The sequence below is a fragment of the Psittacula echo genome (assembly GCF_963264785.1).
Source record: "Psittacula echo genome assembly, chromosome: 1".
Classification (NCBI taxonomy): domain Eukaryota; kingdom Metazoa; phylum Chordata; class Aves; order Psittaciformes; family Psittacidae; genus Psittacula; species Psittacula echo.
This window is the reverse complement of record NC_137735.1, coordinates 55,020,525-55,048,037: the sequence shown is the minus strand read 5'-3', so window position 1 is coordinate 55,048,037 and position 27,513 is coordinate 55,020,525. Positions and strand designations below refer to the sequence as shown.

The 27,513-nt window shown below is 38.4% G+C and overlaps 1 protein-coding gene across 23 annotated transcripts in view; it reads left to right on the top strand.

Annotated features, from left to right (window-relative positions):
• MANBA (mannosidase beta) overlaps positions 1-27,513 on the top strand; it is a 64,848-nt gene that overhangs the window by 14,617 nt on the left and 22,718 nt on the right. For 18 of the 23 annotated variants that reach the window (XM_080621376.1, XM_080621382.1, XM_080621377.1 and 15 more), the window contains 12 exons: positions 1,854-1,948; positions 2,460-2,565; positions 4,478-4,648; positions 7,323-7,446; positions 9,970-10,145; positions 13,076-13,186; positions 18,567-18,718; positions 19,847-19,964; positions 22,729-22,815; positions 23,382-23,549; positions 25,539-25,757; positions 26,857-27,021. In XM_080621376.1, the coding sequence (XP_080477502.1) occupies positions 1,854-1,948; positions 2,460-2,565; positions 4,478-4,648; positions 7,323-7,446; positions 9,970-10,145; positions 13,076-13,186; positions 18,567-18,718; positions 19,847-19,964; positions 22,729-22,815; positions 23,382-23,549; positions 25,539-25,757; positions 26,857-27,021 (1,692 nt within the window). Of the gene's footprint in view, positions 1-1,148; positions 1,185-1,853; positions 1,949-2,459; positions 2,566-4,477; positions 4,649-7,322; positions 7,447-9,969; positions 10,146-13,075; positions 13,187-18,566; positions 18,719-19,846; positions 19,965-22,728; positions 22,816-23,381; positions 23,550-25,538; positions 25,758-26,856; positions 27,022-27,513 lie in introns of those variants that run through there. The other 5 variants (XM_080621380.1, XM_080621375.1, XM_080621374.1 and 2 more) reach the window with 5 other exon arrangements.

Here is a 27,513-nt window from a genome sequence, read left to right as displayed (position 1 = left end):
TGCATCTTGTGTCTTTTAAATATTTCACACATGCAGTGGCAATGATTGAAATTTAACATGCACATTTTTCAAAGTGTGGCCTAAAATAAAATAGTATACAAAGTTAAAGCGAAACAATTGTTAAAAATGTGCTTTTTAAGGATATGTTGTGGATTTTCATGGTCTCCTACGTTTGATACTTGCTTTTCATTGTCTTGATACAGTAATCTTAACAGAGTTTCTTTTGTAAGCCTAAATTTTGCATTTGAATATGTATTTATTAGTCTTAAATATTGCATGTTAATAAAAGTCTGTGATACAGTCCCTAAAACATTTTGCGTATAAAAGTAATGATATCTTAAAATTTAGTAATTTTTCTGGTAAGCTTATGGTGGCTTAAATTCTAGAGAATACACTGTATTACCAATGCAAAGGCCACGGTTTTACTGAGGTGACAAGCCCTTTCCTTCTTGACTCTTATTCCCTCATAGTAAGAAATTTGATTGAAAGAGCATAGCATGTAGAAGCAAGCTGACAACTTTCCCTCTGTATGAGCTCAAGGACTGAAGATTATATTGCTATGGGTCTTCAGAAAGGATTATGCTGCTGACAACAGTCACTTACATGTTATGATTTTGCTCTGCCATGTAAATAGGTTTGTGTTTATATTACAGAGACTGGCCCTGTTAGTTATAAAACAAATATGAGATATGAAACAGTGTTTTCCAGAAGATAGCAACTTCAGAAGTGTCATTACTATCTATACTGACCTCTGAAATGGGGAGAAAAATTGAGCTTCAGCAAGAAGGAAAAAAAATCCAACCAAACAAAAAACAGGGCAGATTTTCTTCAGTGTGAATCTGGATATTCAGGGCAGCTAGTTAGCTGTGCTGGTACTGTACAACACTTGGATCAAAGAAAACCTTAATGCAGCTATGCTCTCTTTCAGCTGGGTTTGAGTCATGTAGTTCAGAAGAGATTGGTCTTTGTTTTGGAAAAGCAGTTCAGCTGTGCTGCTGCTGGAAAGGGTTGAACTGAGCTGTGTCAGTCACTGACCCAGATACCTGCACTCTGAACTGGCTGACATGGGGATGTAACACCGTACCTTTTTGCTGCCTTTGTATGACGTGCAAGGCCATGCGTTGTCAGGCGTGCATAACTGATCCCTTCAGCCTACGTGAGGTACACTGTGACCCCCCACTAAGGTAATAAATACAGCATGAATCAAAAGCTGTCAAGGACATAGCTTAGACCAGCTGTGCCTTTTATTCTTCATGGGTAGTATGATTACAGGAAAATAACACATTCAATATAAATGCAGCATTATTCTTAAAAGTAGATGTTTAATTTTATATACCAAACCAAATTGTGTTGCTTTTCCCTTTCTTCCTTTTCCTCTCCCTCCTTTCCTTCCTCCCTCCAAATATACCAATGTCATTCAGCCTTACAACATCAAGACTGGTTGACAGAAACAACTGGAGTATTTTCAGTTGTCTTAAACTGTAGAGGTTTTTTTCACTTCTGTCCCTAGAGGCCTAAAATGCTGTTTCTTTGCCTCTTAAAATCCTATTAGTCTTACTTTATCATTATGAGGGTGATCATGTTTCTCTTCCTCTCATTAAGTCACAAGCTGTCTTGATTTTTTCTTTCATTTTCAGCCCAGTCATTTCTTATGTAAAACCAATGATTATAGCAAACAAGCTTTGCTTTGTCGTAGTATTTCAAAGGTGAAAATCAGGACTAACTAAATAAGATGAGTTTGCATTTGCAGACTGAAATAAGAAGCGCTCATCTAATGGATATTATGATGTATTTCATGTAGTAACACTGTTACTAAATAAGTGTTGTAAATTTTTTTTTTTATCTATTATTAGGATCCATACTATAGATTTAATGATGTGACGTACAGGTGGATCTCGCTGGATAACTGGACTTACAGCAGGACATTCAAAACTCCTTTTGACTTCAGGTGGGCAGTAAAGATATGTCTAAGATAGTTCTGGGTCATCTTTCCTGCAGAACTGTGAGTTAATCCATCAGCTCAAAATATGCTTACTACTTTTGTATCTAATAAAACAAGTTAGGCAATAATGTGCAGCTGAAAAGCTGTTGCTAAAGAAAACTTCAGTAGTTGCTTTTTCTTGTGGATTTGTTTTGTTGCTTTTTCTTTTCAATCGTTAAAAGTTATTTATGAATTGCCAACTGAGGAAGGATAATACTTGGGCTAATTGGAAGCTAGCCCATCTGATCTGGTGGGTATGTGGACATGAGGTAGTGCAGACTTGAGCCATTTCAGCTGTCATCTGAATTTGACTATTTAAAGAAATAATATAGCCACACTAAGTCGGATGTTTTTGGAGGTAGTGGAGGCAACTGCTGCGAAAGATAATGGTGATATACTTTTCTGTATTTTCTGTCTCCTGTGTGTTGTTAACTTTGTGTATTCTAACAGGTTTTTATGCATTTGTTATCTTCTGTAGAAAGTGGCAGAAAGTGAATTTGGTTTTTGAGGGAGTGGATACAGTAGCACAGATCCTGATTAATAATGTTACTCTTGGGAGAACAGACAATATGTTCAACAGATACGTGAGTAATGTGTTTTTTTCTGAAGGTAGTTCTGTTTTTTCTTCAAAGCCCTTTTGTGCTGAGCACTTTCAGTGCATTCAAGCACACATAAAAATAGGTGCTTAAACACAGAACCTGTTGACCTGAGGACTGCATGTGTAATCTGATAACCGTTAGAACGAGATGTATACTTACCTTTCCAGTAGTAACAAGGTCAGATCTAGAAGTGAATGTGCCTTGTTCTAAATGAGTGGCCCCATGCAAGAGGATTAATTCAGCTAATAATATGTCTTACTTCTTGTCATAGCTCCAAGAAAACATGAGCTTAAATCTGTTATATTAGCTGTAAATCTGCTAATTGGTATTAGAGTGATTTGCATGTGAATACTGAAATGAAAATGCACGTGTTGTAAAGCCTTTGTGTTTCCATGCCATTTTTTATACAGGGGGTTTGATTTTCTAATATTGGGCTTTTGATAACATTGCCTTGCATTTTTGAGCTTAGTTTATGTAAGCACGGGAGTACTTATCATGTGGCAAAACCAAACTAATACAGATTAATTTTATAGGTTTAAAATACAAAATATTCTGGGTACTAGCATAAGGGACAATCATTGCTTTTAAAAGAATCAGAAAGGAAAAGTTAAAGGAAGAATGTTAATGGAATACTGAAATAATGTTAGTGGAGAAACTGAATTATAAAGGCAATCTGGTGTCTTCATATCTCAGCATTTACCATTCTGGCAGGTTTTATTGCAGAGGTACTGGCCTGAGACATGAGAGCTAGATTCTGCCACCTGGTTGTGTGTGACCTGGACCAAATAATTTCGTTCCTCTGTGCTAAGTTTAACCATCAGGAAAATAAGAAATTTCATAGAGCTTTTATGAAATTTCAATTACTCACTATTTGGAGAAATTGCCAGTAGCAGGCTCTGTAGAATTGGAAGGGATATTATTTTGCCCTTATTTCTGCAACTTCATTCAGACTCAGATTATAACAGTTCATGAGGTGGCCTTCACTGTAAAACCTGAGTGTACTGTATTAGATTGAGGCTAGGATTCTGTGACCCAGACTTTTGCTTTGTCCACCTGTTCCACATGGCAACAACATCTTCAGGAAGGATTCTGTGAAGGCCCTGTATGGGGAATGCTGTTTGCTTTGTGATTTTCTGCTGTATGCTACAGTGATGCTAGCTGGGCTGCTTGCAAGTTGGAAAAAATCTCCAAGACTTGGTTTGTTACAGGTGAACGCTGTGAAGAAGAAATGCGTATTAGCTGTTGGAACCATGTATCTTGATAGCACAGGGTAGTTATGAAAGTAAACGTTTATCTTTCTATCCAGTCACACAGAAAGGGATTTTGTGACCCAGTGAGGAAGCCCCCAGACGCTTCATTTGATGCTGGCATAGAAGGTGTATCTGTACATATTTTTGGGGAGTGAGAGTGCAGGTGGCATGAAATACAGCTTTATAGCATTCAAGCAAAAGGCAGCTCAGTGCTTTGTGTAGGTAAGCTACCAGCACCATGTGAGTTGGAAGGACTCCTGTATAGACCAGCTTTCTGAGTTTGAGCAAGGTGTCTTTCTAAAGATGCAGATGAGTTCAGAGTGAAGAAGGGAGGGTAAAGATTCTCTTGCTGTCCTTATCCTTTAGGCACTTCTGTGTGCAAGGAGAGTGCTGCAGCCTGCAGTGAAGGCTCAGAATGGGGAAAGTGGTTTGCCCAGAAACATCTTGTATCCAGAATGTTACCGTGTATTTTCTTTTTTCAGCTTAAGAAGTAGCTTTTTTTTTCCTTCAAAACCAGAGCCTTTTGAGATTGTACTTTAAATGCCATTGAATAATATATGATATTAAAATCCCATTGTAACAGTGATTATAAATCTCACAAACAAATGTCAGCACTGCAATGATTTTATTCTGTTTTCTTGACCTAGAGCTTTGATATTACCAGTGTGATCAAGGAGGTCAATTTTATTGAAGTCTGTTTCTTATCAGCCATTTCCTATGCAGCAGAGCAGAACAGATGTCACAAAGGATACAGCATTCCCCCGGCGTGCCCTCCACCTGTGCAGAAAGGAGAGTGCCACGCTAATTTCATCAGAAAGGTAGGGGCAGAATTGTTTGTCTCTGGCTTCAGGCTTGGAAAGAGGAATGCACCACGTGCTGTCCTTACAGATGTATTCTGAAACCTGCAATGTCATTTTATAGGTAGGGGATATTTTTCATTGCAGCTTCCTTCTCTTGTCTCCTAGAAACCTGTAATCTAGCATGGCGATAATACAAGAGGCATAAGAAGGCCAGGCTTCATATCTGGATGATAAGAATGTTCAAAAGGCTGTTTTTGTTAAGGAGTCAGCAAGGAGACTTGCTCCTAAGGGAGCAGGATAGCACTGGGAAATGTGAATTTATTACATTTTGATCCACTAGGTGGGTTTAGCAACGTATGCTGACAATAGGATTCACTGTTACAAATACCAGTCTATACTGCCAAGGCTGTAAAAATCTCAGCCAAGCAGCTTTGTGAGTGTTTGCTGTTGCTCATGTGCTGTGCTATTTATACTGGTCAGCTCTGGCATGTCCCAAGAAGTGTTACCTAACAGAAGACTTGTTCTCATAATAAGATGAAAACAGTGTTGAGAAGTGTGACTTACAAGGACATTTTCAGTGAAAACAACAATGTAATATACTATGAATGAAGCTCAGAAACTCTGATTTAAGACCTTGCTTCATTCCTGTTAAAACTTGATCACAGCAAACTATCACCTGAGTAGCATCTCATGTATTTCTAATAGCTTTGCAGCAGCTAGACACAATAACTTGGTGATCTTATTTTGGAATTTCTCTTTTTGGGTGTTTTTGCATGTTTGTTTCCACTTAAATGCCTTTCTTGTTAATTATTTTTAATCTTTTTAATGAAATCCTTTTAAAGCCTCCTCAAAAGAATTACTAGAGTCCTGTTAATCTAAACCCAGATTCAACTTCCTTTAAAATTTGGTAATGGAAAGAGGGACACCATATTGTCCTGGGAAGATCCTTCAGGATTAAGAAGTTGTCTTTATTACTTCTTGCTGCTGCTTTTATTTTTACTGTGTATTAAAAAGTTGGTTAATTCTTCTGAGTCCATTGCGTTTCTTAGAAATCAGTGCAGGGAGGAGCTTGGAAGGAAGAAGACACTTAATAGCTGTAGTCTTATTTATAGAGCAAAAATGGCCAGGAATGATTTTATGCTTTACTGAACTATACTTTTAAATTTGTAAGAAAGTATCCTAGCACTTTTCCTCAAAGGAGTTGTTTGGCTGTACTTGGAAGCTGCTCCAGACATTTCCAGAAACATTTTTATGTTTCTGAAACATAATGCCAGTATATTGGCAACAACAGCAGTGATGTCACATTTTAAAAGTAATCAGACATACTAGGACATTGCTAAAGTAAGCTGGCTGCTTACCATCTTAAAGTAATGGAGAGCTATTCACATGTTTGAGGTTCAGTATTAAGTGCAGTCAGTGTATCTAAATCTTAATAGGAATTTGTGGCAAAACTCAAGCCTTTCACTGGTAATGTACTTCAGTGATACAAGCATATCATTCCTTCGACTACTATTTCTGATAGTAGTCTCTGGAATGTTATTAGTGAAACCTGACAACCTGTTGGTGATTCATTTGTTTATTTTTTGTAAAGGGAAAATGACTTTCAATCTGACTTGTTTTCTAAGAAAGTGTTGTCCCTGTTTTTGCACTTGAAATAGGTACAGTGCTTGCTTCCTGGAAGGCTCTTTTGGAACTTGATAGGCAGGCAGGCTGGCTTCAGCAATGCAAGGGATAGGCCAGACTTGTGCAATGTGGTTTGCCAAAATTAGTATGCCTTGGCTCTAAGTTATTAGTCTCTAAATTTAGAACTGTAGGTCACTGTACAAGACTTTAAGGAAATCTATAGTATCTGCTTTGGGGGCTGGGGCTGTGTGAAGCTCGGAGGGCAGCTGAATAAATGTCTTCAAGGGATTTGTTAACTAGAGGTCTGACCAAGTTTGAAAACAGCTAAATGGAAAGCAGTGTAGATACTTCTGTGCCTGAGCAGCATTTTATAATTCTGACATTCTGATGTTAGAACCAGAATTAAGCTATTTCTCAACCATGTTTTTGTTCCCTTTGTTTTTGTATAAAAGAACCATAAAAAGGGGAGAAACAGTGAACTACAATGACTGAACTACACAAACGCGCCAGACATATGCATTTCTTTCCTTGAACTAATCTGCAGTGTTACAACTAAAAATAGGAAATAAAGTATTTCACATATATCCACAATTTTTAATGTAATATTGTTCTTTTAGAATACTCTAACATTTATAACCATCAGTTTTCTGCTTATTTTGTCTTTTATGTATACGATTAAATAGTGACGTTACAAATTAAGGTAGTTCAGAACCGAATTGAGAGTAACCTGGGGTTTGTTATTTGTTTTTTGATCTTTACTGTTTTGTGGTTTTTTTGTAAGTGATGGGCTAGGTGATGTTTTGTTACCTCAGTAATACAAAGTTTCACTATACATGGATGTTAAAAGCAAAATTTTATGGTTTATATAATATAGGTAGTAGCAGCAGAGTTTTGTTCAAGAAATAAAAGTAAAATACTGCAGGCTTTCCTGGATTTGTGGAAATTGGAAAAATTCTTTCAGTGCATAGCAGTATTTTATTTCTAGATAGCAAATAATTTTTGTTGCTGGCACAGCATCGATGTCTGTGTGAAAAATAGGTAATTGTAACATTATCATTCTGTATTTCAGGAGCAGTGTTCATTTAGTTGGGACTGGGGCCCTTCTTTTCCCACTCAAGGAATCTGGAAAGATGTTAGGATTGAGGCTTATAACCATTATCACCTGATTTACTTTTCTTTGACTTCTCTCTTTGGTAAGTCTACTTTGTTACTACTTTTTATTGTTGTTTCACCTTTGGAATAGGAACCACTTTATTGTTAACTCAATTAACTGCAGTTTAGGGAAGATACTATTGTTTTATCATGACTTTGCATGCAGTTCTTCCCATGGCACACCCTTTTAGGACCTGACACAGTACTTCAGTATGAACAATAGTGATTAAAAATGTTAGAATTCAGAATCTTTTTATGCTTAAGGATCCCTGAATAACTGCAGAAATATGTGTAGTATAGCTGAGGCTAACCCCTGTTCTCCTGTTTTGTAAATAATTTTTTTTGGCGTGAGTTTTCACCAAGACTTCCAATAAATATGTCTCACATTTAAAACAAAGACAAAGCTCCTATGGGAATTTAGCTTTGTGTTGGGAAGCAAATGCACAGTGAACAGAGTTTCAAGAGCACGAAGTTTTCAGGACACAACATGAAGTCTGAGAAATGCAGTCATGCTATACAAGAATAATTTGTTAAGGCTGCAATTTGAGAGGATAGTCTCCTGTGTTCCTGCTACCTAACTTACCAAACCGGTTTTCTCCCTTGATGTGCGTGGTCTTTGATTTTCACCTCTTTTGTCCTGAAGATTATTGCTGCTGAGTAAAAGTAGTTAATTTTCTGTTGAAACTTTCTGTAAGCAGTAATATGCCCTATTGCAGACCACCCGCATGCTTTCTTTCACTGCATGTTGAGCCCAGTCCTCAGTGGAGTAAAGGCTAGCGCATGAGTCTTCTGCAGTGGGTTGAATTTCAGCCCTTGGAAACAGAGTTGTTGTGTGTGAATAAAAGAGGAAGACGTCACTCCCTGGCTGCTTTAAAAGCTTCCTGAAATAGCAGCAGGTCTTAGCTAGAATTAACGTGACTGGAATTTCCATGGAAAGCCCAAACACAGACTCTGTGTGCTCCCTAAAATTTAGTTACAGTAAAAATCTTTTCTGGTCCCTCCCACATTCCCACAACTCCACCTTCTGGTAGGTAAAATCTTGCTCTCTGGGTAAGTGGAGAGAGCAAACCTCTTTCATTCAGCAGAGAGAGAGTCGTTTGGAACCAGAGCCAGAGCTTGTTAGTATTCAAATATAATAACATTTAAAAAGTAAAGAGTAAATGAATAACTTGAATTTAAGCTGCCTGTGCATTTATATTGCTCATCAGATTTGGTGTCATAGCCCTTTGACCACTGAGTCTATAAAAGATTAATTGTTCTTGATTTCTCTGCCTAGACCCTGCAGTTCATGTAGTTAACAGTGGGCTGGAATTTCTATCTGCACTTGGAAGGGAGGGAAAACCCACTGTAATGGCTGACCCTTATGGGGTGGATGTTTCTTTTTTAACCCCTTCAACATTTCAGAAAATTGGTCTTCCCTGGGTAATGCTGGATGGAATATAAACTTGGGAACACGTTCAGTGCTATTCATTCTATGAACAGTGAAAATCACACCAGAGCTGAATGTAATTCTTTGCTTTTGGGGGGAGCTCTCTTTCTCTCCTAGATGATGAGGCCGTCAGTGACATGGTTTAGTGGTGGCCTTGACAGTGCTGGGGTAATGGTTGGACTTGATCTTAAAGGTCTTTTCCAATCTAGTTGATTCTATGATTCTATAAGAAGGAGAGCTTGAATATATACATGAAAAGAGAAAGTAAGTGATTAATACAAAATGTGTCTTAGTTCTAGTTTTCCTTGTTTTCTGTTTGATTTACTTTTGTTTAGATGTTAATCTGTAATATTTGAAGTATGGGAGCAGCCAAGCTACGTACATAGACAGGCAATTTAATTGCTGAAGTTAATGGGAAATTTACACATTAATCTTGAGTACACTTGACCCTGGCTTGCCTTATTCAGTATGTGCTGTAAAGGAGATGACAGTCTAAGGTAACTGTAGAGAGCTCTTGGGGAAGTCATTAACTTGTTTCCTCTACCACACCCCAGTGGCAAAAGGGACATAAAGATATAGCCCATCAGGGCTAGACACAATGGGCCCAATTTATCCCCAGCATAACTCCATTCATTTTGTCTAGTGACTCTGGGATGAATTCAGCTCGTTTTCTGTTAATACTGTTTTTGTTTCATCGACAAAAGTGATTGTACTGCCTTGTGATTACGATCTTTCCCAAAGAGTACCATGTTCGTATGAGTGCTGACTGAAAGCAAATGTAATGTCTATGGGAGTTGGTGGGAAAAAACTCCTTCCTATTGAAGTGACTGGTGTCATGGTCTCTGACTTGTACAGAACTCTGAAAAAGCCCCTGGATGGCTTTCAAATGAAAAGAGAGAGTTATAAAACTTAAAGCATATTGTGTAGTTCTCTTCTGAGTCGACAAATGTAAACACAGATATCAAATGCACAAAACAAAATGATTAACCTTGTAGGTCTGGTTCAGACACAGCCTGAAAATTGTTAAATTTAATCTGAGGTGTTTGAATTGTTTCTTTGATGAGAGATCATCTCTAACTAGTAGGAATATAAGCACAATTCCTAAATTCCCATTTTTTCCTCCCCCGTCACTTAGTAAAGAGTGCTCAGAAGTGGCGTCTTGAAATCGAGGCTATTTTTGATGTAGTCAGCTCCAAGCCAGTTGTGGGTCTTGTAATTGTGAACATTCCCGAATTGCAAACACAGCAAACATTCAATGTGACGCTTCAACCTGGAGAAGGCAGCATTGTGCTGCTTGTAAACATCAACAAGGTAAGGAGGTGTATGTAGAAGGGTAGCCAACTGCAAAAAGTTTCCCATGGTTTCCAATGTATCGTTCTGTCTCCATGCCAGTTAGGCCTCCCTCCCCTTCTTTACTGTGTTCTGACATTAAAACCAGGTTTGTTTATTCCTTACAAGATAGAAGAACAGTTCTTTTCCTCTCTAAAAATTGGTGTCTGTGGGCTATGCAACTCAGTGTCAAAAAGATGATGTAACCTTTTCCTTACTGCAAAGCAAAAAGATGTGTCATCACCAGCCGCTGTTAAATGAGCTTTTAGGTAGATTACCTTTGGATACTCTGTGTCACTTCAGTTAACTGGCAGCAGGTATCTTGTCTCCCATGCTATTGTTTACTGGACTGATTGGGAGTAGAATACACTATGATACACATGGTTCTCAAGAGGAAACCTCAGACCTCTTAGTAGATACTCTTTCAGGTAAATAAAATAAAAGAGGCCTATGGAGAACTTGTCTAGCAGTAAGGTTGGTGGAAATCTTGTGGAGTAGTACTTCTTTACATTGAATTGTAGTCTCTTGGGTAGACAAAACTAAGGAGGAATTTTAGAGCAATAAGGGATGCTCTAATGAGGAGAGAACTCAATTGAAAAAGTGAACTTGGCATACACCCTAGTGATGAAAGAGGAAAGAATTGATCTGCTTGCTTTCAGACGGTGTTGAGAAGCTATCTCATGGCAGACCAACATGATTTAACTTCTATAGAATTTGTTTTGTTTGTGGGTTTGGGTTTGTTTTTTTGGAAACTTGAGTTTTATTAGGTATGATTAAGAAAAGATATATAGGCTTGAGGGATTAAGAGAATCAGAGTGTCTGTTCTAGCTGACAAATAAGTAGCTGTCTTGAATTAGGCAGTGGTCCCAGTGTGGCAAAAAGAAGCATGAATTTTTCTTGGCTTCTTGCTCAGAGAGCAGGGCCCTAGCAGAGCTGACTGTGCAGAACTGAACCTGACAGCAGCAAGCCCAGGCCAGTGAGCAGGGTGAGAGCCCTGGCAGGCGCAGAGGCAGCAACCACAGCTGATGCTGGAGCCAGTAGCATAATGGGAATTGCCATCTGCTTCACTTCTACACAGCACAGTTAGATTTGTGGGTGAGCGATGTGCTGTGAGCAGGAATTTGGGGCTTCTGACAATTCTGGCTGTTAAAAACTGAGGGTCTGCCCTCAAACCTTTGTATATTTTATTGGCTCTAGTGATTTTCTCCGTTGCTGTGTATCTCTGCATTTGTTTCCCCAGTTTGAATGCATTATGCATGTGTTCTCAAGTTCTCTTATCAGTTGTTTGAGTGGAGAAAAAGCATGTGTTCAAGACAAGCAGGGTATTTATGTTTTAGTATGAACATTCAGTGACTTGCATACTTATGTGCTTTATTTTGACATGAAAGCATAAAAGCATACAAACATGATTTTTGTTACTGTTGTCATCTGATATGCAAGTTGCATGAGCAATTACAAATACCCAGTTTCATTTAAAACTATCATTAGTCTCTGTTTAGCTTTTTCAGGGGTTACATTAAGCAGGCACTGCAATGTGAAACTTCAAAAAAATATTTTGGCTTATTTATTTGTCCCATCCTCAACCTCAGAAGAAATCTGTCAGTGGAGTGTGACTGCAAGTTTGTGAGGAAGTACTTCCTTCAGAGCAGAGGCAACAGTGGTTTTTTATTCTTTCTACACAAAAGGCTTTGCTGCATGAATTCACATCAGCTGATTTTGCAAGAAGCTCTGCAGTGTGTTCTCATGATGAGAGAGATAGCCTAACAGAGCCCTTACTCTGTACAACAGACTTGTGTGGTGCTTATTAAATAAGGAGATCTCACTAGAAATTTATTCTTTATTCTAGTTGCGATCTTACTACAGATTATGTTGTGAAATCAGTAGGTGTTTGAGCGGCGTGTATCACCGAGATGTGTAGCAGTCTTCCTGCAGTTGCCACGCAAAGTGCTGTGTTGTCAACATGACAGCGTTTTGCTTATAAGCTAATGGTGAGCATGAGGATGACATCATTAATGGCCAATGAGACACTCCAGCCATGCCAGGCAGCTGCGAACGCTCCCTTACTGTCAAGGCACACGCTGATTTTGTGCTTCCATTTGTATCCACGCAACACAGAGTACTGTTGTACAAGCATTTATGATAATTCTACATCAGGGAAGCTGAAATGTTAGTACATACATTCATGATTGTGTCCAAGTATGGCTACAGCGAAACATGTTGTTGGGCTACTCTGTGGCCTCATTTTTTTTGAAAAGATTGAGGCACTCCTTACATGGCTCTATTCAGTGCTGATCCCTCCATTGTTTGGTTGCATGCATTATTGCTTTCTTTCCACGATTTTTGGGTTGCACATTCAGCTGGCAAATGTTGGCAATAGGACTGAGCAGCTGAACTAGGGGGCTGGGATGAGGATATAAATATTACTCTGTGCTAGAAAAATGAGAAAAATAATTCTGTCATCCTAGAGGTAGGTTTTTTTTATGTTTGTAAAAATTATTGAGTACTAATGATGTGATTAGGAAGCATAGAGAAAAAACAGAAAACACTGAAAATAAAGAAATTTGTCTTAAAAGCTTGATATAAGCAGTCAGCATGGTCACACATTAGCAAAGTCACAATTGAAAAGCGTCACCTCAGTATATTGAGTGTTGAAAAGGTAAAAGGGGCTCCTCAATGAGAGGAGGGGTATGATACAGAGGCTGGTGAACAATAACTGCTCCTGACACAGATATCGCTTTAAATAATTTTCACCTCAGAGCTGCAGCTGGAGAGATCATAGTTACCATGGCTCAGCTGAGGCACAAAAAACTCATTAGAGCTCTGGTAATTCAGTCAAAGATATCTGAGCCCCTGGTGTATTTTCTGCTTCTTTTTATACACGTTGCTCTGATTTTCTCTCTCGTACATTCGAGAGTTTTGCAGTGCAGGCTTGGTGGCCAAATGGACATGGAAAGCAAACTGGATACAACATGACAACAACTTTCATCATGGAGGCAGGATACCAGATTGAGAAATTTTCAAAGGTGAGCCCTTCAGCTTGATTACAGCTGGCATTGCACTACTAGTGTTAGGACATCTGCTGTGCATGGCAGATATCTAGAGCTCTTGAATATTTTGCTGGATTGTAATATGTGTGTGAAAAAGCTAATGAGAAACAAGTGGGGTTTTAATGTCACAATGCATGCTTATGTGTTTTATGGTAGCTTTAGCTTATATGTATGCCTTTTCTTACCTTCAGACTGGAAGATGGCTTAGTTAGTTGGAAACCTCAGAAAGGAAAAAATGTTTACTGCTTAAGTTTTCTATCTATGAAAAAAACCACTTTTAAACTTTATATATTGTGCTGATGGTTTTGTATCATACACTGAAAAACCTTTTTAGATGTCTATAGAGTATGTGAAGGTTTATTACCGAGGGGTTTTTTTGTTAATTCAATTTAAAAAAAAATAACCTTCTGGGATAAACATGTTCTTAAAAAGCTAACGTACTTTAACTTGTTAGAATGTAATAGATATGCTTCAGGTTTAAGAAGAGGTAACATCTTAAACATGACCATGGAAGTAATGTTGAAGGTTATTTGCAAGAGGGTTCCTGCAACATGCTGGCTGTATAATTATCTGATTCTTTTTACTAAGAATTTAAAAGAGGTAATTCTCAATTGTCCAATGAAAGAAAACCCCACCATACAAATTAGACTAGGCTACTTATGCCATCAGCATGTGTAAACAACCAAGTTTTGACATTTATTAGGTAGTTCTATTGTGTATATTGCTACTGTTCACCAAGCGTCTAAACTACCGTTTGTTATAACATTTGTTCATGTGAAAAATCTTAATGAAAAGCAGTAGCTTCTGGAGTTCTGGTCTTTATAGGGCTAGCCCTTATTTTGATTATGAAGTCATAGTAATAATTCTTTATTATTATTAGCAATTTAATTTTGAAAAACTTATAAACCCCAAATAAACATTGCATATTATGCTTGGAAAAACTGGTTGTAGGAAATATGGCTATAAAGCCTGTAAAAAGGAAAATTCTGTTATTACTGTGTGAAAATTGCACAATGATAGGTAAACTCATTGATTCCACTCGAGTAGTTGCGTCATGATATTTCATAGAGCTGTGTGGCATATGATCATAGGGACTTCATGGTCTACAAAATTTATTCACAAGCTTCTGTATTTCTGTTTAAGGAGAAAGAGAATTAAAAAAAAAGCACATGCACCACATAGTGGTCATTATAAATTAAGCATCATGTGAAGTTTTTATAGATTCATAGTGTAAAGTCTAGTCTTCCTTTATATGTTCTGTGAAGCTCTGTCTTGGTTTCTGACAGACACATATACCCCTACCACCACTGCCCCCTGCCCTGAGCTGTTTTTTTATGTTCTGGTACGATTTGCTCTTATGTCAGCAAGGCTGAATAGCAACATTCACATGGCTTAATAAGAACTTTGAGTAGCTCAGGAAATAAAATCATGGATAAATGTTTTTGAATCTATTGTTCTGTTGTCAGTTCTGTTGTTCACCTAGTACTGTATTCAGGTGTAATACGTTCCCCAGCCCTCTTTTTAAAAAGAAAGAAAGTAGGGATGAGATACTTCACAGGTTGGTTGTCTCCGTATCAGTATCTACCTAATTTTGGATAGGCAAAAACTAAAGGGCAAGAACTATATATGTGAAAACAGAGTTTGGGTTTATGTCAGATTTGGCTACTCTTAGCTTGAACTACTCTCTGATTACTGACATGTTAGAATAGTCTCCAAAACATTAACTAATCCTTTGGGAAAATTTCTGGATAGCCTCCCGGTATGTACTTGTGGGAGCTATAGAGCTCTAGCCAGCTGTGCTGGGAACCCCTTTGGCTGACGGAAGTACGTACTCTTACTAGAGTAGCAAAGAAATGAGCCAGAATAAAGCCAGCATCCAGGATGGGGTTGGTTTTGATTTTGTTTTGTTTTCCTGTTTGAATTCTTTGGTTTAGAGTTTGTTTCTCAGGGTAATGTGAAACAAAAAGCCAGAAATTATCTCATAATGAAATTTTCTTGAGGGAGGGTCTGTCCAGCCCTGTTTGCTATTGATAAGTTGCTTTTCTTCTTGCCATGCCTACATCAAGGACTTTATTACCTTTCTCATTGCTTTACGAGGCATTTGTTTGCTTTTCAATTATCTTTCCCCATCTTTCTGTGTTTATTTCTTCAACGCTGTAATCAGAGGGTTTCTTTATTTCATGAGGCTATTTTAGTACTTGGAAGGTCTTAACCTCTAGCTGTCTTTCCTCTTTCCCTCTATACCTTCTTTTCCCCCAAGCCTTTTAGCATGAGTTTGAGAAGTCTTTCCTTTTGGCTTTGTAGTTTTCACACTACTTTCATGCTGCGTGCTAATTTGTTAGGTCACTGGGATGTTCTGTGATCTTATTTCAGCTCTAGGCATCTTCATCCCTATTACTTTTCCTGCTGCTAAATCCAGGAATGTCAGATGTGATCCACAGGTCATTTAACTAGGTATAAATGTAACTTTGTGTGTAACTTAAAAAGAGGTATCTGTTTCTTAATAGTGCACAGAACTGGCTGATTGGTCTGTGGTGGGTAGAGAGATTCTTCTGTGTGCTCCAAGATTTGGAGAAATGTTCAGTCTTCAGGCAGCAAGGTCTGTCTGACAGATTTCAAATTGGCCAAGGTCTCAGTAGCCAGAAAGGCATGTAACCAAGCATGCTGGATGCTAGTTGTCTCCCCTTGCCCTTCTTTCACCTCACAAGGCAGAAGGAAGCTGCTGTAGGAACAGGAAGAGGTGCTCTGTTACTGGATGGACCCCTGCAGAGTAGTGGAGTGGGAACGCAAAGGCACTGAATGCTGAAGGCCTGGGAATGTGAAATGAGGCTGAAGAGCTTTTCCTGCTCACCCAGGACCAGGGTGGTTCTGGCTAGGTGTTTCAGTCTCAGATTGCCTTGAATTTGGCCAGTTGCATGAGTACCACTGGAGCTTGAATAAAACAACATCACATTGCTTCTGCTAGTAATATTACAGATTTCAAATTTTAATACAAATATTACTCCATTACAAATGCACTCTGAGACAGTCCAAACCTGCCTGATGACATCCATTGACAGGACCTCCCAAATATTTTGGGAGCCCCAACTATATAGCACATTCTTTTTTGTTCCACAAAAAAGAGCTATGCTGGAGACTTTGTAGTTTCTCTGTAGCTGGGAATTTCTTTATTAGTATGGATAATGAGGCCCACTTGCAACTAATCCACTGTTACCCTGGGGCAACATTGTAAAACACTGCAGGACTTGGGGCGAGTTCCATCTGTTTATTCATTCAGTTTCTATTTTTGGTCATTGCCATGATGCAGAGGAGTTTAGTTTGAGGTCAGTGATCCGCAGCCTCCACTCATACATCTGGTTTGTCATGTCATTGTCTTTGTCCAGGTGTTAATAATTGTCCAGCTGACTAAGAAGCACCAAAGAGGAAGCAGAAAACCCAGTAATTTTCTTGTCTTCTCTACCACTAGAAATAATTTTCTGTATGATTTTTCATAAACTGGGAGTTTAAAAAACACAGTCCTGCAGTGGGATTAATAATTTCTCATTTGAACTTCAGCTTTGTCTAGTGTGTGAAGTAAAGAATTACATTTTATCTAAAGGACAGGTATATCACTTGAACTTAACAAGGTTAATTTTAGCCTCATTTACGGACAGATGTCTCAACTGTAGCTCATGGCAGAAAGAACAGGCTGTACTGTACAAGCTGACCTTTTGAAAAGGTGTAGCAAATGCAGTCATCTGAGGAAGGATTGGTTGCTCTCTTAAGGGTAGTCTAGAAACAAAGAGATTCCTGCCCTTCTGACCCAAATCTGTTGCTTGGTGCAAGGTGGCTGAAGTTTGCTATTAGTGTTCCTTCACTTTATTTATTTTCCTAATTATCTCCCTATAATGATGAGCAACAGGTACCAGAAAGAAAAAGTTTTTTCTTTCTGGCATAGATAAGTTGAACTGGAACAAGAACGCAGGAGAAAATGAAGTCTACATTCTCCCTGAAAGAGAAGTTTTCTGTAACACTTTGCAGCTGTGCAGGAGCCTAACATGGCAGCTGTTCCACATCTGCCCCATGGCAGGGGAGGAAGACACCACTACAAATATGGGGTCAGTGCAAAGTATTACTGCATTCAACTAACTTATCTCTCATGCCTGTAGAACTGACTGTGTTTATGTCAGTGCAATCAGGATACCCCTCAGAACAGCGTTGTTGCTTTGACTGACACTTCTCAAAAATGTCCAGAATGATTTCTTGAGAACTTTTCTTCCACCTGCAGCAGGAAGGAGGAATGTTTTCTTATTTCAGTGTCTGCAGTACACAATGCTGATATTAGGCTGAAAGAGCAGCTGTAAAAGTTTGGCTTCTGTTTGAGATGTGCTTTTATCTGGAATGACCTTTAATACCTTACAGAGGGTTAGTGGGTATTTAGCTGAAACCTAACCGCTGATCATGCTGTGCAAACACAGCTGTGATGGCCAGAGGGCCCTTCACTTTCAAACCACCATTTGTGTTTGCACACAGATCTTTTTCTCTTTAATTGCTATGTCCATTAAAGAGGTACCATTTCAGGATAGCAAAAGAAGATAGTGATTTTTACTGGATGAATCTGAATCTAGGCATTCATGGCCAAGACTTACAGTTGAGCTGCTGCAGTCTCCTTTCAGGAGACAATTACAGATCAAATGATATGTCTGATCTAATGCAACCACTGTATTTCTCTCACTGGTCCTCAGCTAGACTTTTGACTGAGTTTTGGAGCAAGCAAGCACACACCTGTCTCTTACATATGTACGTGCATGCACATGCACAGTCATTTCATAGAATCATAGAATAGTTAGGGTTGGAAAGGACCTTAAGATCATCTACTTCCAACCCCCCTGCCATGGGCAGGGACAGCTCACACTAAACCATGCCACCCAAGGCCTCATCCAACCTGGCCTTGAACACCGCCAAGGATGGAGCACTCACAACCTCCCTGGGCAACCCATTCCAGTGCCTCACCACCCTCTCAGTAAAGAATTTCTTCCTTATATCCAATCTAAACTTCCCCTGTTTAAGTTTTAACCCGTTACCCCTTGTCCTGTCACTGCAGTCCCTGATGAATAGTCCCTCCCCAGCATCCTTGTAGGTTCTCTCTCAATACGATAGTAACTTTAAAAAGTGAAGAGGTTTATCAGAAGCATGCTTTTTAGCCCTGTTACAGTGTGTTTTCATTAAGCTGGAATTTAGAGATGTGACATATCTTTTGACTCCTTGACATATTCTAAGCTGTTAGTGTTTAGTTGAATCCCTTTTGTAATGGTTTTCTTTATTTTGTTTTCATTTATTTTTGTCCACTTTAAATCTAAGTTTCATGTCTTCACAGGCCTATTTCCGAACAGTAGAACTTATTCAGGAGCCTATTCATGGCTCACCTGGTCTGAGTTTCTACTTCAGAATCAATGACCGACCCATTTTCATTAAGGGCTCGAACTGGATTCCAGCAGATTCTTTCCAGGACAGAGTGACCTATGACACGTAAGTCACATTTTAGGTTCTCTAAGGAGAAAGCATCATGTTTTCTTCCTCCTGATTCTCCTTCTGCCCTCTATCGAAGTGTGGCATTAGCAGATGGAACTCCTTTCAAGGTGGAACACTAATCATTGTGGATCGGAGGCCTCAGAACTGGGGCTTAGATAACATTAATAGATTTGAGTGACGTTCAAGGCATATAAGTGCAATAACTGATGGGAAGGTGGTTGTTTGCTGTCCACAGGTTACTGGCCTTTCAGGTATTTTTAGGGATGATCCTCAGGCTGTCTGATCCCCCTGCCTACAACATGTTCATTGGTACTCAGAGAAGTGCACTTCAGCCATATCCTAATCCATCTCATGCAGGGAGATATAACTGCCTAACTCACTTTTTCCGCTTTTGGTCCAGGCTTCTTGGATTTCAGTGACACAGCACCCTAGAGTTACAGGTGGGATGGGGGCCATGCTGTACTTTGACTAGGTTTTGCTACAGGTAGTTGGGGAACCAGGACAACAGCACATGCTCCAGTGTGCATTCACATGCAATTCAGAGGCTACCAGCATGATTAAAAAAAAATTAATGGAGCCTGAATCCCTTAAAATAAGATTCAGTGTCTCAGTCCTTCTCCTCCCCTTCTCACTTCCCCCTTTTTGCTATGCATTGCATTGTAGAGCTTAGGAAGAGAATATAGACTTCTGAATGTGTTTAAAAGAGAATTTGAATTCAAGTGATTGATATTTAAAGCAAGGAATATCTAAGGAGAAAAGAACCACCTGATTAATAGAATATAGTATTTCCAAATCTGGTCCTGCCAGTGCTTCTGTAAAAGCACTTGCATGTGTCACTCCATCTATTGCGTGTTAACAAGACCAAGTACATTTTTCTGCACAAAGCATTACTTTTTGAGAGCTCTGTCCAGATATGCAGGCTTAGAAGGGATCAAAATAGTCTGGTTTCTATCAAAGATGTAAGTGCTAGATAGCCTGCTAATGATGAATGTTTGGGGTTGGGTTTTCTTGTTGCTTTGGGAGGGGGGATTGTTGTGTTTGTGTGTGTGTGTATAATCTTAGAAACTCCTAAGTGATACTGTTTCACAAAACTTGTGGAAATCTTGTTTTTTTTGTGTTTGACAGATTATGGCTACTCTTGAAGTCTGCAGCAGATGCTAACATGAATGCGCTTCGAGTATGGGGAGGAGGTGTATATGAACAAGATGAATTTTACAATATTTGTGATGAAATAGGAATAATGGTAAAAACAATAAGCACAGAACACTTATTTAAAAACTGACAAGAACTTGTAAAATAAAACTCCACTCTAAATGAACAAAATAAGAGAACTAATACAAAAGTCCTAGACATGTTTCCAAAAGTCATGGTAGATACCCACCTGAGAAGTCAGATTCAACCTGACTTTTTAAAAAATTTCTTTTTAATTTGAATGGTTCCTGATTTACTGAGGCTGTCTGTTGAAACTGTGAAATTCTGAAGACTTTATATTAGAGCCCCAGCTTATATTTCTTCTTGTAACTAAAGCTACAAATCTGTTGCTCACTCATCTCTAGTTCTCAGAATCTCCCTTTCATCTCCACTTCTTTTTCTCCACACTGTCTTCACCCCCTCTGTCTCTTACATTTCCCCAATGGGACTGTGTCTTTCTGTCTTCTAGCTTTTTTTTCTGACCAAAACTCTCATCTTTATGTACTGTCCCTCTCTGCCAGTTCTGCAGTTCCTACTGTCTTGGGAAAGAATGAGAGAAGAAATGAATGGTTGAGGGACTGGTACTAGGGATGCCATTCAGTGCAGGAAGTTGTTGCTTACACTGTAATGATGAACATAATAGAAGAACTTTTGTGGGCTGTAGGCATCAACAGGGACTTGCAACACTCAGTCAAGTAGTTGTGAAACATGTATTGCATGGGAGGGGGGTTGTTCATGAGATCAAATGATATTTTTCTCACAGCAACCAGAGTGTGGGGCCCTGTAGCTGTGTTTAGGGCTTACTCATATGAGAATAGCCCTGCTGAAGAACCTGAGTGTTTGAGGATATGCCCCAGATTGAGAGCAAAGGCCTTGCAATCTGACCTCAATGAAGATTTAAAGTCTGCTGTATTTGAGTTTTGTGCTTTCAGCCACCTTGGAGTTATTAAAATACCAGAGAAAATAGTCATGCTTTTCTTTGCTGTGGGAATGGATTTTATTTCTTTTAGAAGTATTTTCTCCTTTATAGCAATAGCTGAAAAGGTTTGGGGTTTCTTGGTTCTAAGTGTCAACACAAAAATATTTCACTTGGTCCGAAGCCAAGCATGGAAGGCCTTATCCAAAGGGTCGTTTTGAACAAGCTATAGTTGAGTATAAATGTAGCTCTAAGGGGAACACCTGCTGCAAACACTGATAACCATAGATGAGTCCCTTTGATTATGTGAGCTTGGAGGCACATATGAGTAAGTTTTGATAAAATAGTCACTGGATGAGTGAAGGCCAACTTGAATCTCATATTGAAATCCAAAGAAATGTGTTTGGTTTTACTCTACAGCATAAAAAGCAGGGAGGCAGAGCCGATACCTTGCTGTCTTCTGCTGTGTGTGCCTGAAAAAAATAAAATGTTTCATCTATTTTAGTCATCTGAATGAGTGCCCTGATTTTCAAGGCTTCTGAGCACTTAGTGCTTTCGTTTTTGACACTAGGCACCTAAGTAGGCCACTTAGATCTGTGCCTGTACAGTGTTCAATACAAGATTTAGATCTTATTTAGCAGCCAAAATAGTAGGTAGATGCAGAAAATCAGACCCGTATTCTGGAGGGGGTGATGCTGGAGGCTTTTGATTTTGTTTCTTCTGATGGTCTCGCAAAGGCTTAAAAGTGCATGAAGTCAAACTGTGCTTAAGGAAAAAGAGTGATAGATCACTGAGGGGAAACAGTCAGAGAAAGTTTCTTTCAATAGAGAGTTTTGACTCAACACAGTCACTGAAACATTCTAAGTGGTTCTCCAGCAGCAGCTTTGCCTCTTTTGTACAGTGCTAGGAGTGGAACAATTACTAATGGATCCATTATCTCCTACTTTCCTGTTCCGTATCTTCAGTTTTCCTAGGGAGCATGCACTGAAAAGAGTTGAGGACAGTCTGTCTCTATTGTTTATGTAGCACAGTGTTCAGAAAAATTTAGTCTCCTTTGCTTTAATATACTCCTTCAAGAGATCTTTCCATTACCATTTCATTACCATAGACTAGCAGAAGTCTCAAAGTTACAGCAGTTTAAAAAATAGAACAGGTTAACAAGAAATCTTACCCATCTCACTGGGCTTCTTCCTTTTTCCTTTTTTGTAGTTCTTTTCCTTCAAGGTACAAATGGAGTTCCTTGTTGGATTGAAAGGCTGGCTGTTCTCTAGTGGTATCTACTTCATCTTTCTTTGAAGAGAAAAATCACTGTGTTGTTAGAGGATGTAGTTTGTTTCTGTCCCTCTTACTGGGTAATATTTGCTCTTTTTAAGATCAGTTTGTGCATTTGGTATGGAAGTGTTTTGTTAACAAATATACTTGGACATCTGGTAAGTGTGCTCGATACCAGAAGAATTACTGTTTATTTTTAATAAGTAGTGTGGATTTGGTGTTACACCTCCAAAGTAGTAAATACAGAACTGTTCTGTTCAGCTGGAAATTACCCCATGTTCACATTTGAGCAGTGCATGGGTTCTAATTATTTCATTGACGCTTGCTGAACTCCATCTATTGAGCAATATTCCACTCACCAGTGAAAGTTGCCAGGACCTGATTCCTAAGGGTAAATACTTTGTAACTCTGATACTGAGGAAAGCTATAGTGAAATATGCACATACTGAAGGCCATGGAGGATGTGATTATTTTGGTGGTACTTTCCAAGAATAACAAATAGAACATTTCAGTTTAATTCTTTTTTGAGATAAATAACTTCTGTTTGAACAAAGGATTGTGTATGCAATTAACCTTATATTTTTAAAGTATGTAAAATGATATGCTTTTTTTTTCCTTTTCCCTGTAGATATGGCAGGATTTTATGTTTGCATGTGCGCTATATCCAACTGACCAGAATTATTTAGAATCTGTAGGAGCAGAAGTTACTCATCAGGTATTATGTCCATGTGTTGAAGCTCTATTTCCAATTATCCATTTTTGATTGACTCTGTAAGTTAGCTTTCCAAAAAAATGCTTATTAGAAAGTGTTTATTAGTGTACCTTTACATAGCAGACACTGTAACCTTGCTAAATCCTCTAACTTACTTGCAGGAATAGTTGGTCAAGCAGAGGTACAGGCTTTCCTCATGTCCAAACTGCCCTCTTTCAAGGCTGTTTAAGAGTATTCACTTAGAGTAAACTCTTAATATTTGCAACATGCTTTAGCTCAGAATTTACCCTTCCATGTGCTTCAGTAGGTGAGGATGGAGGTACATATGTGCATGTGGTGGATATATGCCCGTATATTAAAAGTTTGCCCTTTTGTAAGTGTGTATTACAAAAGTTTGAGCCTGGTGGAGAGCTGAGGGAATAGTGAACAGTGAGATAAACCAGGAATTGTAGCCTAAGCATATATAATATGCATATGGACTTGTAATTCAAGTAGTAATAAAGTGATATTTTATTATTTTTAAGAGAAGTAATTTTGCTGGACTTCTGACACTGTAAGTTGTATTTCAGGTAAGGCGTTTAAAATCCCATCCATCAATTATTCTGTGGAGTGGTAACAATGAAAATGAAGCAGCAATTGCAAGCAACTGGTTCTCCATACCTTATGCTGACAGAGAAATCTACATCAAAGATTACGTTATGCTTTATGTGAAGAACATCCGAGAAATAGTTCTTGCTGTAAGTGATCTCAAGAAAATGTAGGGGGATATGGCTTGATAGAAGATTTTAATGTTTACAGATTGAGCAACTTGGGATTTCTTTTTTAATTCTTTTGGGAAATGAAAAAATTACGTCTTTAACACTTTGTGATAGGAAGATTTGAAAATGGTCTTGCTTCTTTTTTTCCTTCCTATTTTTAATACCTCCACAAATGCCTTCAGTTTCAGTGGACAAAAATCAACTTGCCTGTTAATTAATTAATCTAGATGATCAGATTATCTTTATCCTGATTTTTTCCTTTATGTGTGTATGTAGGGTGGAATTGATTTATAAGTCCCAAATTGATGTATAATTTTCTGTTAACCTAAAAATGCTACTGGCCTTTTCCTACTCAGTTATCCCTTGTATAGTATGATCTTACTGACTTCAGGGTGTGATAATTTTAGTCTAATCTCTGTACTTTTCGGGATGAGATACGTTTCATGTTATGAGGTTTATGACCCGAAGTTTCTCCATGGCAAAGACAGGCACTCAGTTACGTAGGTGACAGCAATATTATTGCTTGTTATTGGAGGCTGCTGGTGTTATCAAAATAGTTGTAGTCTGAAAATGTAGAATACCTTTTTACTGAAAAAGCTGAGATATGAGGAAACGGTAAAATGAGGCCAGATTTGAAAGAACTTGCTGAAAAGGATCACACTCTTAAGGGCACTTATGCATTCTAAATGGTAATGATGTCTTATATTCCTGTATTTCTGTGAAATACAGATTTCTGTATTTCAGGTTTTTTCAAACTGAGTTGTGAGTAAAGGTATGCTGTAGTGTTTCGGTTATTAGCTACATGAGTTGGATGGCCAGTGCGTGTGCAGCAGAGTGTTCTGGCTTGATACTGTGTTTTAGTTACAGATCACTTGTGCAGCATCACTGTCCAAGACAGACCCTCTTTTGTTTTAAACCCATAATATAACTATTTTGAGTGCCAGAAGGAACAATACAGTCAAATGATTTCAGGTCCTGGTAATACAAGCCAGCTGAGGAAACCTGTAACTACTACTAGCAGTACTGGACAGTATAATTTAAAAAGAACTTCCAAGTTTGAGCTAAAGACTTCAGGGAACCCAGAATATCCTGTAGTAAATTGTTTCAGTTAATTATTAATTACTCATGTCAAAAAAAAAAAAAAAGAGGGGGGAGATGGACTATTCCTTAAAATGAAGCACATGTCTAAGTGTTTTGCTGTATTGGAGCCAATTGTAACTTGTGATTGGTAACTAACTTGGGCTGCTATCTTACTACAAGTATGGTAGTAAATTAATTATACCTGCAAAAGGATTCCTTCAGTACTTTGTAGGGTACTGCTAAAAGATTTAGTATACTAAATCTACTGAGGCTATAAATAAAGGCAGGTCTGAACAGTTTGAAATGTTACCCTTTTTATAGTCTCATCTGTCTTAACATGCAGAGCCAGCCAAAGTGACAATAACGTGCAATGCTACCATACAAACATTAGTAGCAGAATACCTTGGCTTTGTTAGGTCTAAATTTAGGTGACTACTTAATAAGAAGGGAAAATCATGGCCTTTGTTCCTGCAAAAATGCTGAAAAAGTAATGATTTTCCATTTAAAAAAAAGTCACAGTACTCAAATATTAATGTACCTTGATTTTTTTTTTTTTTTTTCATGAGGCATACTTTGAATAGCTTTCATTAAGAATTTAGGAGAATGTAAAGATAGAAAATCTCTTGATGTGCGGAGAGAATCCCTTTGAACAGCAGAGCAAGCATCATCATGCCCAGCTGTCCTCCAAAAACATAAATAAGAGGCTAATTAAGTAAGTACAGATGATGAATGTCAGGACACAAAGGGGAATATTTCCTAGGTGTTGACTCAGATTTGGAAAAGGCATGTTCTCCTTGCTGCCCTGCCTTTTCAAAACATGGTCTGCATGTTCTCATGATAAAAGCCAATCACTTTGTGATGGGTTGTCGTTTTGTTTTTAAATCCCAGGAAGATAAGAGTCGTCCTTTTGTTGCATCCAGTCCCACCAATGGCTTAGAGTCAGTTAAAGAAGGTTGGGTCTCTCAGAATCCTTATGATACCCATTATGGTGACACTCACTTTTATGACTACAGCGTTGACTGCTGGAACTGGGCAGCATATCCTAAAACTCGTTTTGCTTCAGAATATGGATTTCAGTCATGGCCTTCCTTCAGTACAATCAAAAAGGTAAGGCTGGGCTTCCACACCTTACTGTTCCCTCTGCTCTCATTTAGTGAGGGCAGTGAGCCTCTTCCCAACAAACTGCAGCATCTGAACTGTAGTTGGGGTAATACAGGAAGCAGAAAAACCAGAAAGAAACATGAAAAACGCTTAATCGTGCTGAATTTAAAAAAAAAATTAAAAAATTATTTATTTTTGTAACTTCCCCAGTTTCTTTTACTTAAATAATTTGGAGCTTTTATGTATTGCATATAAGAGAATTTGGTTTTGTCTCCTGTTACATTTAGATATTGTATATTCTGTCTTTTTTATCCAGTTCGAGCAGACACATATACTGTTTGTTTGTTCAGAAAGAGATGAATATCATGTTGATACTCATACATACATACAAAGGGAGTTCAAAATGTACCTTCCAATTTGCAGAGCAAAGTATATTATCCAAGACATCATCAATAAATTCTTTGATATTAATAGCAATGAAAAAAAAATTCAATCCAGCCTAAAAAGGAACAAATTTAAATAAAAAGATTTTATAGAGATTGTAATTACAATGCAAGCTGTCAATAACTGTATGAGCTACACTGCAGGGTTGTCATTGGTTGAAAAAACCTGTTTCATGATTATGTGTTTTCAGAGGCAGGTTTTGAAAATATGCACATCATTAGACTTTATAGCCTTACGAACTTCTGTAACTTTTTTTGCCGAAATGTGTTTGACTAGAGTTCTTTCTTCCATCTTAATTTAGGGTGTTCCCGATTTACAGTGAATGCAGGGAAACCTCTGAGGTACCTTGGCCAAACTGAACTTTAGGAAGAATATGCCATTCTTTCTAATGGCATATGTTGAACCAAAATATCACTCTTCTGGGTTCAACAGCAATGTCTGCTTTCATTTATTTCTACAAGGAGTATAAGAAAAGGGTGTTACTTATTCAAAATCCTTGCATGACTGCACAAAGCACTATAGAAATATACTACTATTTTTAAAGGTTTTTGACGGTGTCAGTGGGCTGTAATATGGATATCCTTTCCTGAATATTCTGTCAGCCGTTAAATACACATTTTGCCTTTTCATTCTGATCTCTTGCTTTTGTGGGTTTTAAAAGGTTTCCTCCACTGAGGACTGGTCCTACACAAGCAATTTTTCTCTCCATCGACAACACCATGAAAATGGCAACGATCAGATGCTTCAACAGATTGGGTATCATTTCAAGCTTCCCCAGAGCACAGATCCCATAAAGAAGTTCAAAGATACGATTTACCTCACTCAGGTAACACTGATGTCTTTAGTATAATACTTGTCAATACTTGTTCCAATAGATACTGTCAGCTTAATCTGGGCCTATTATTTTAGGTAATGTTCAGTCATGCAGAAAGTTTCTGCACTGAAGCATTGAAGAATCCAGTTTAATTTGGAACTAGCTTATCTCTGGTTTATTGGGATGCTTCTTGGGAAATTTCCCAGAAACTGGCCGGACTGGGAGGTAGCCTGGCTGTGTGTGCTACCTTGGTCCCTATCCCCCTGTCATGGCCCACTCATGAAGCTGGCTTGGGGATGCAGAGATGTGCTGCCTTTCTTGGTATGCAATTATTCCTAGCTCTACACTTTTACTTCCCATTCCAGGGTGGGTATGTTTTCCTCTTCATGTGGCCCCTATAGGCTTACTGCTTCGATTTTTGCCACAAGGAATACATGAGCTTTTGAAATAAGACTATTTCTAGAGAATGCAGTTCTCTGTGAATGAGATTATTAGTAGCTTTTA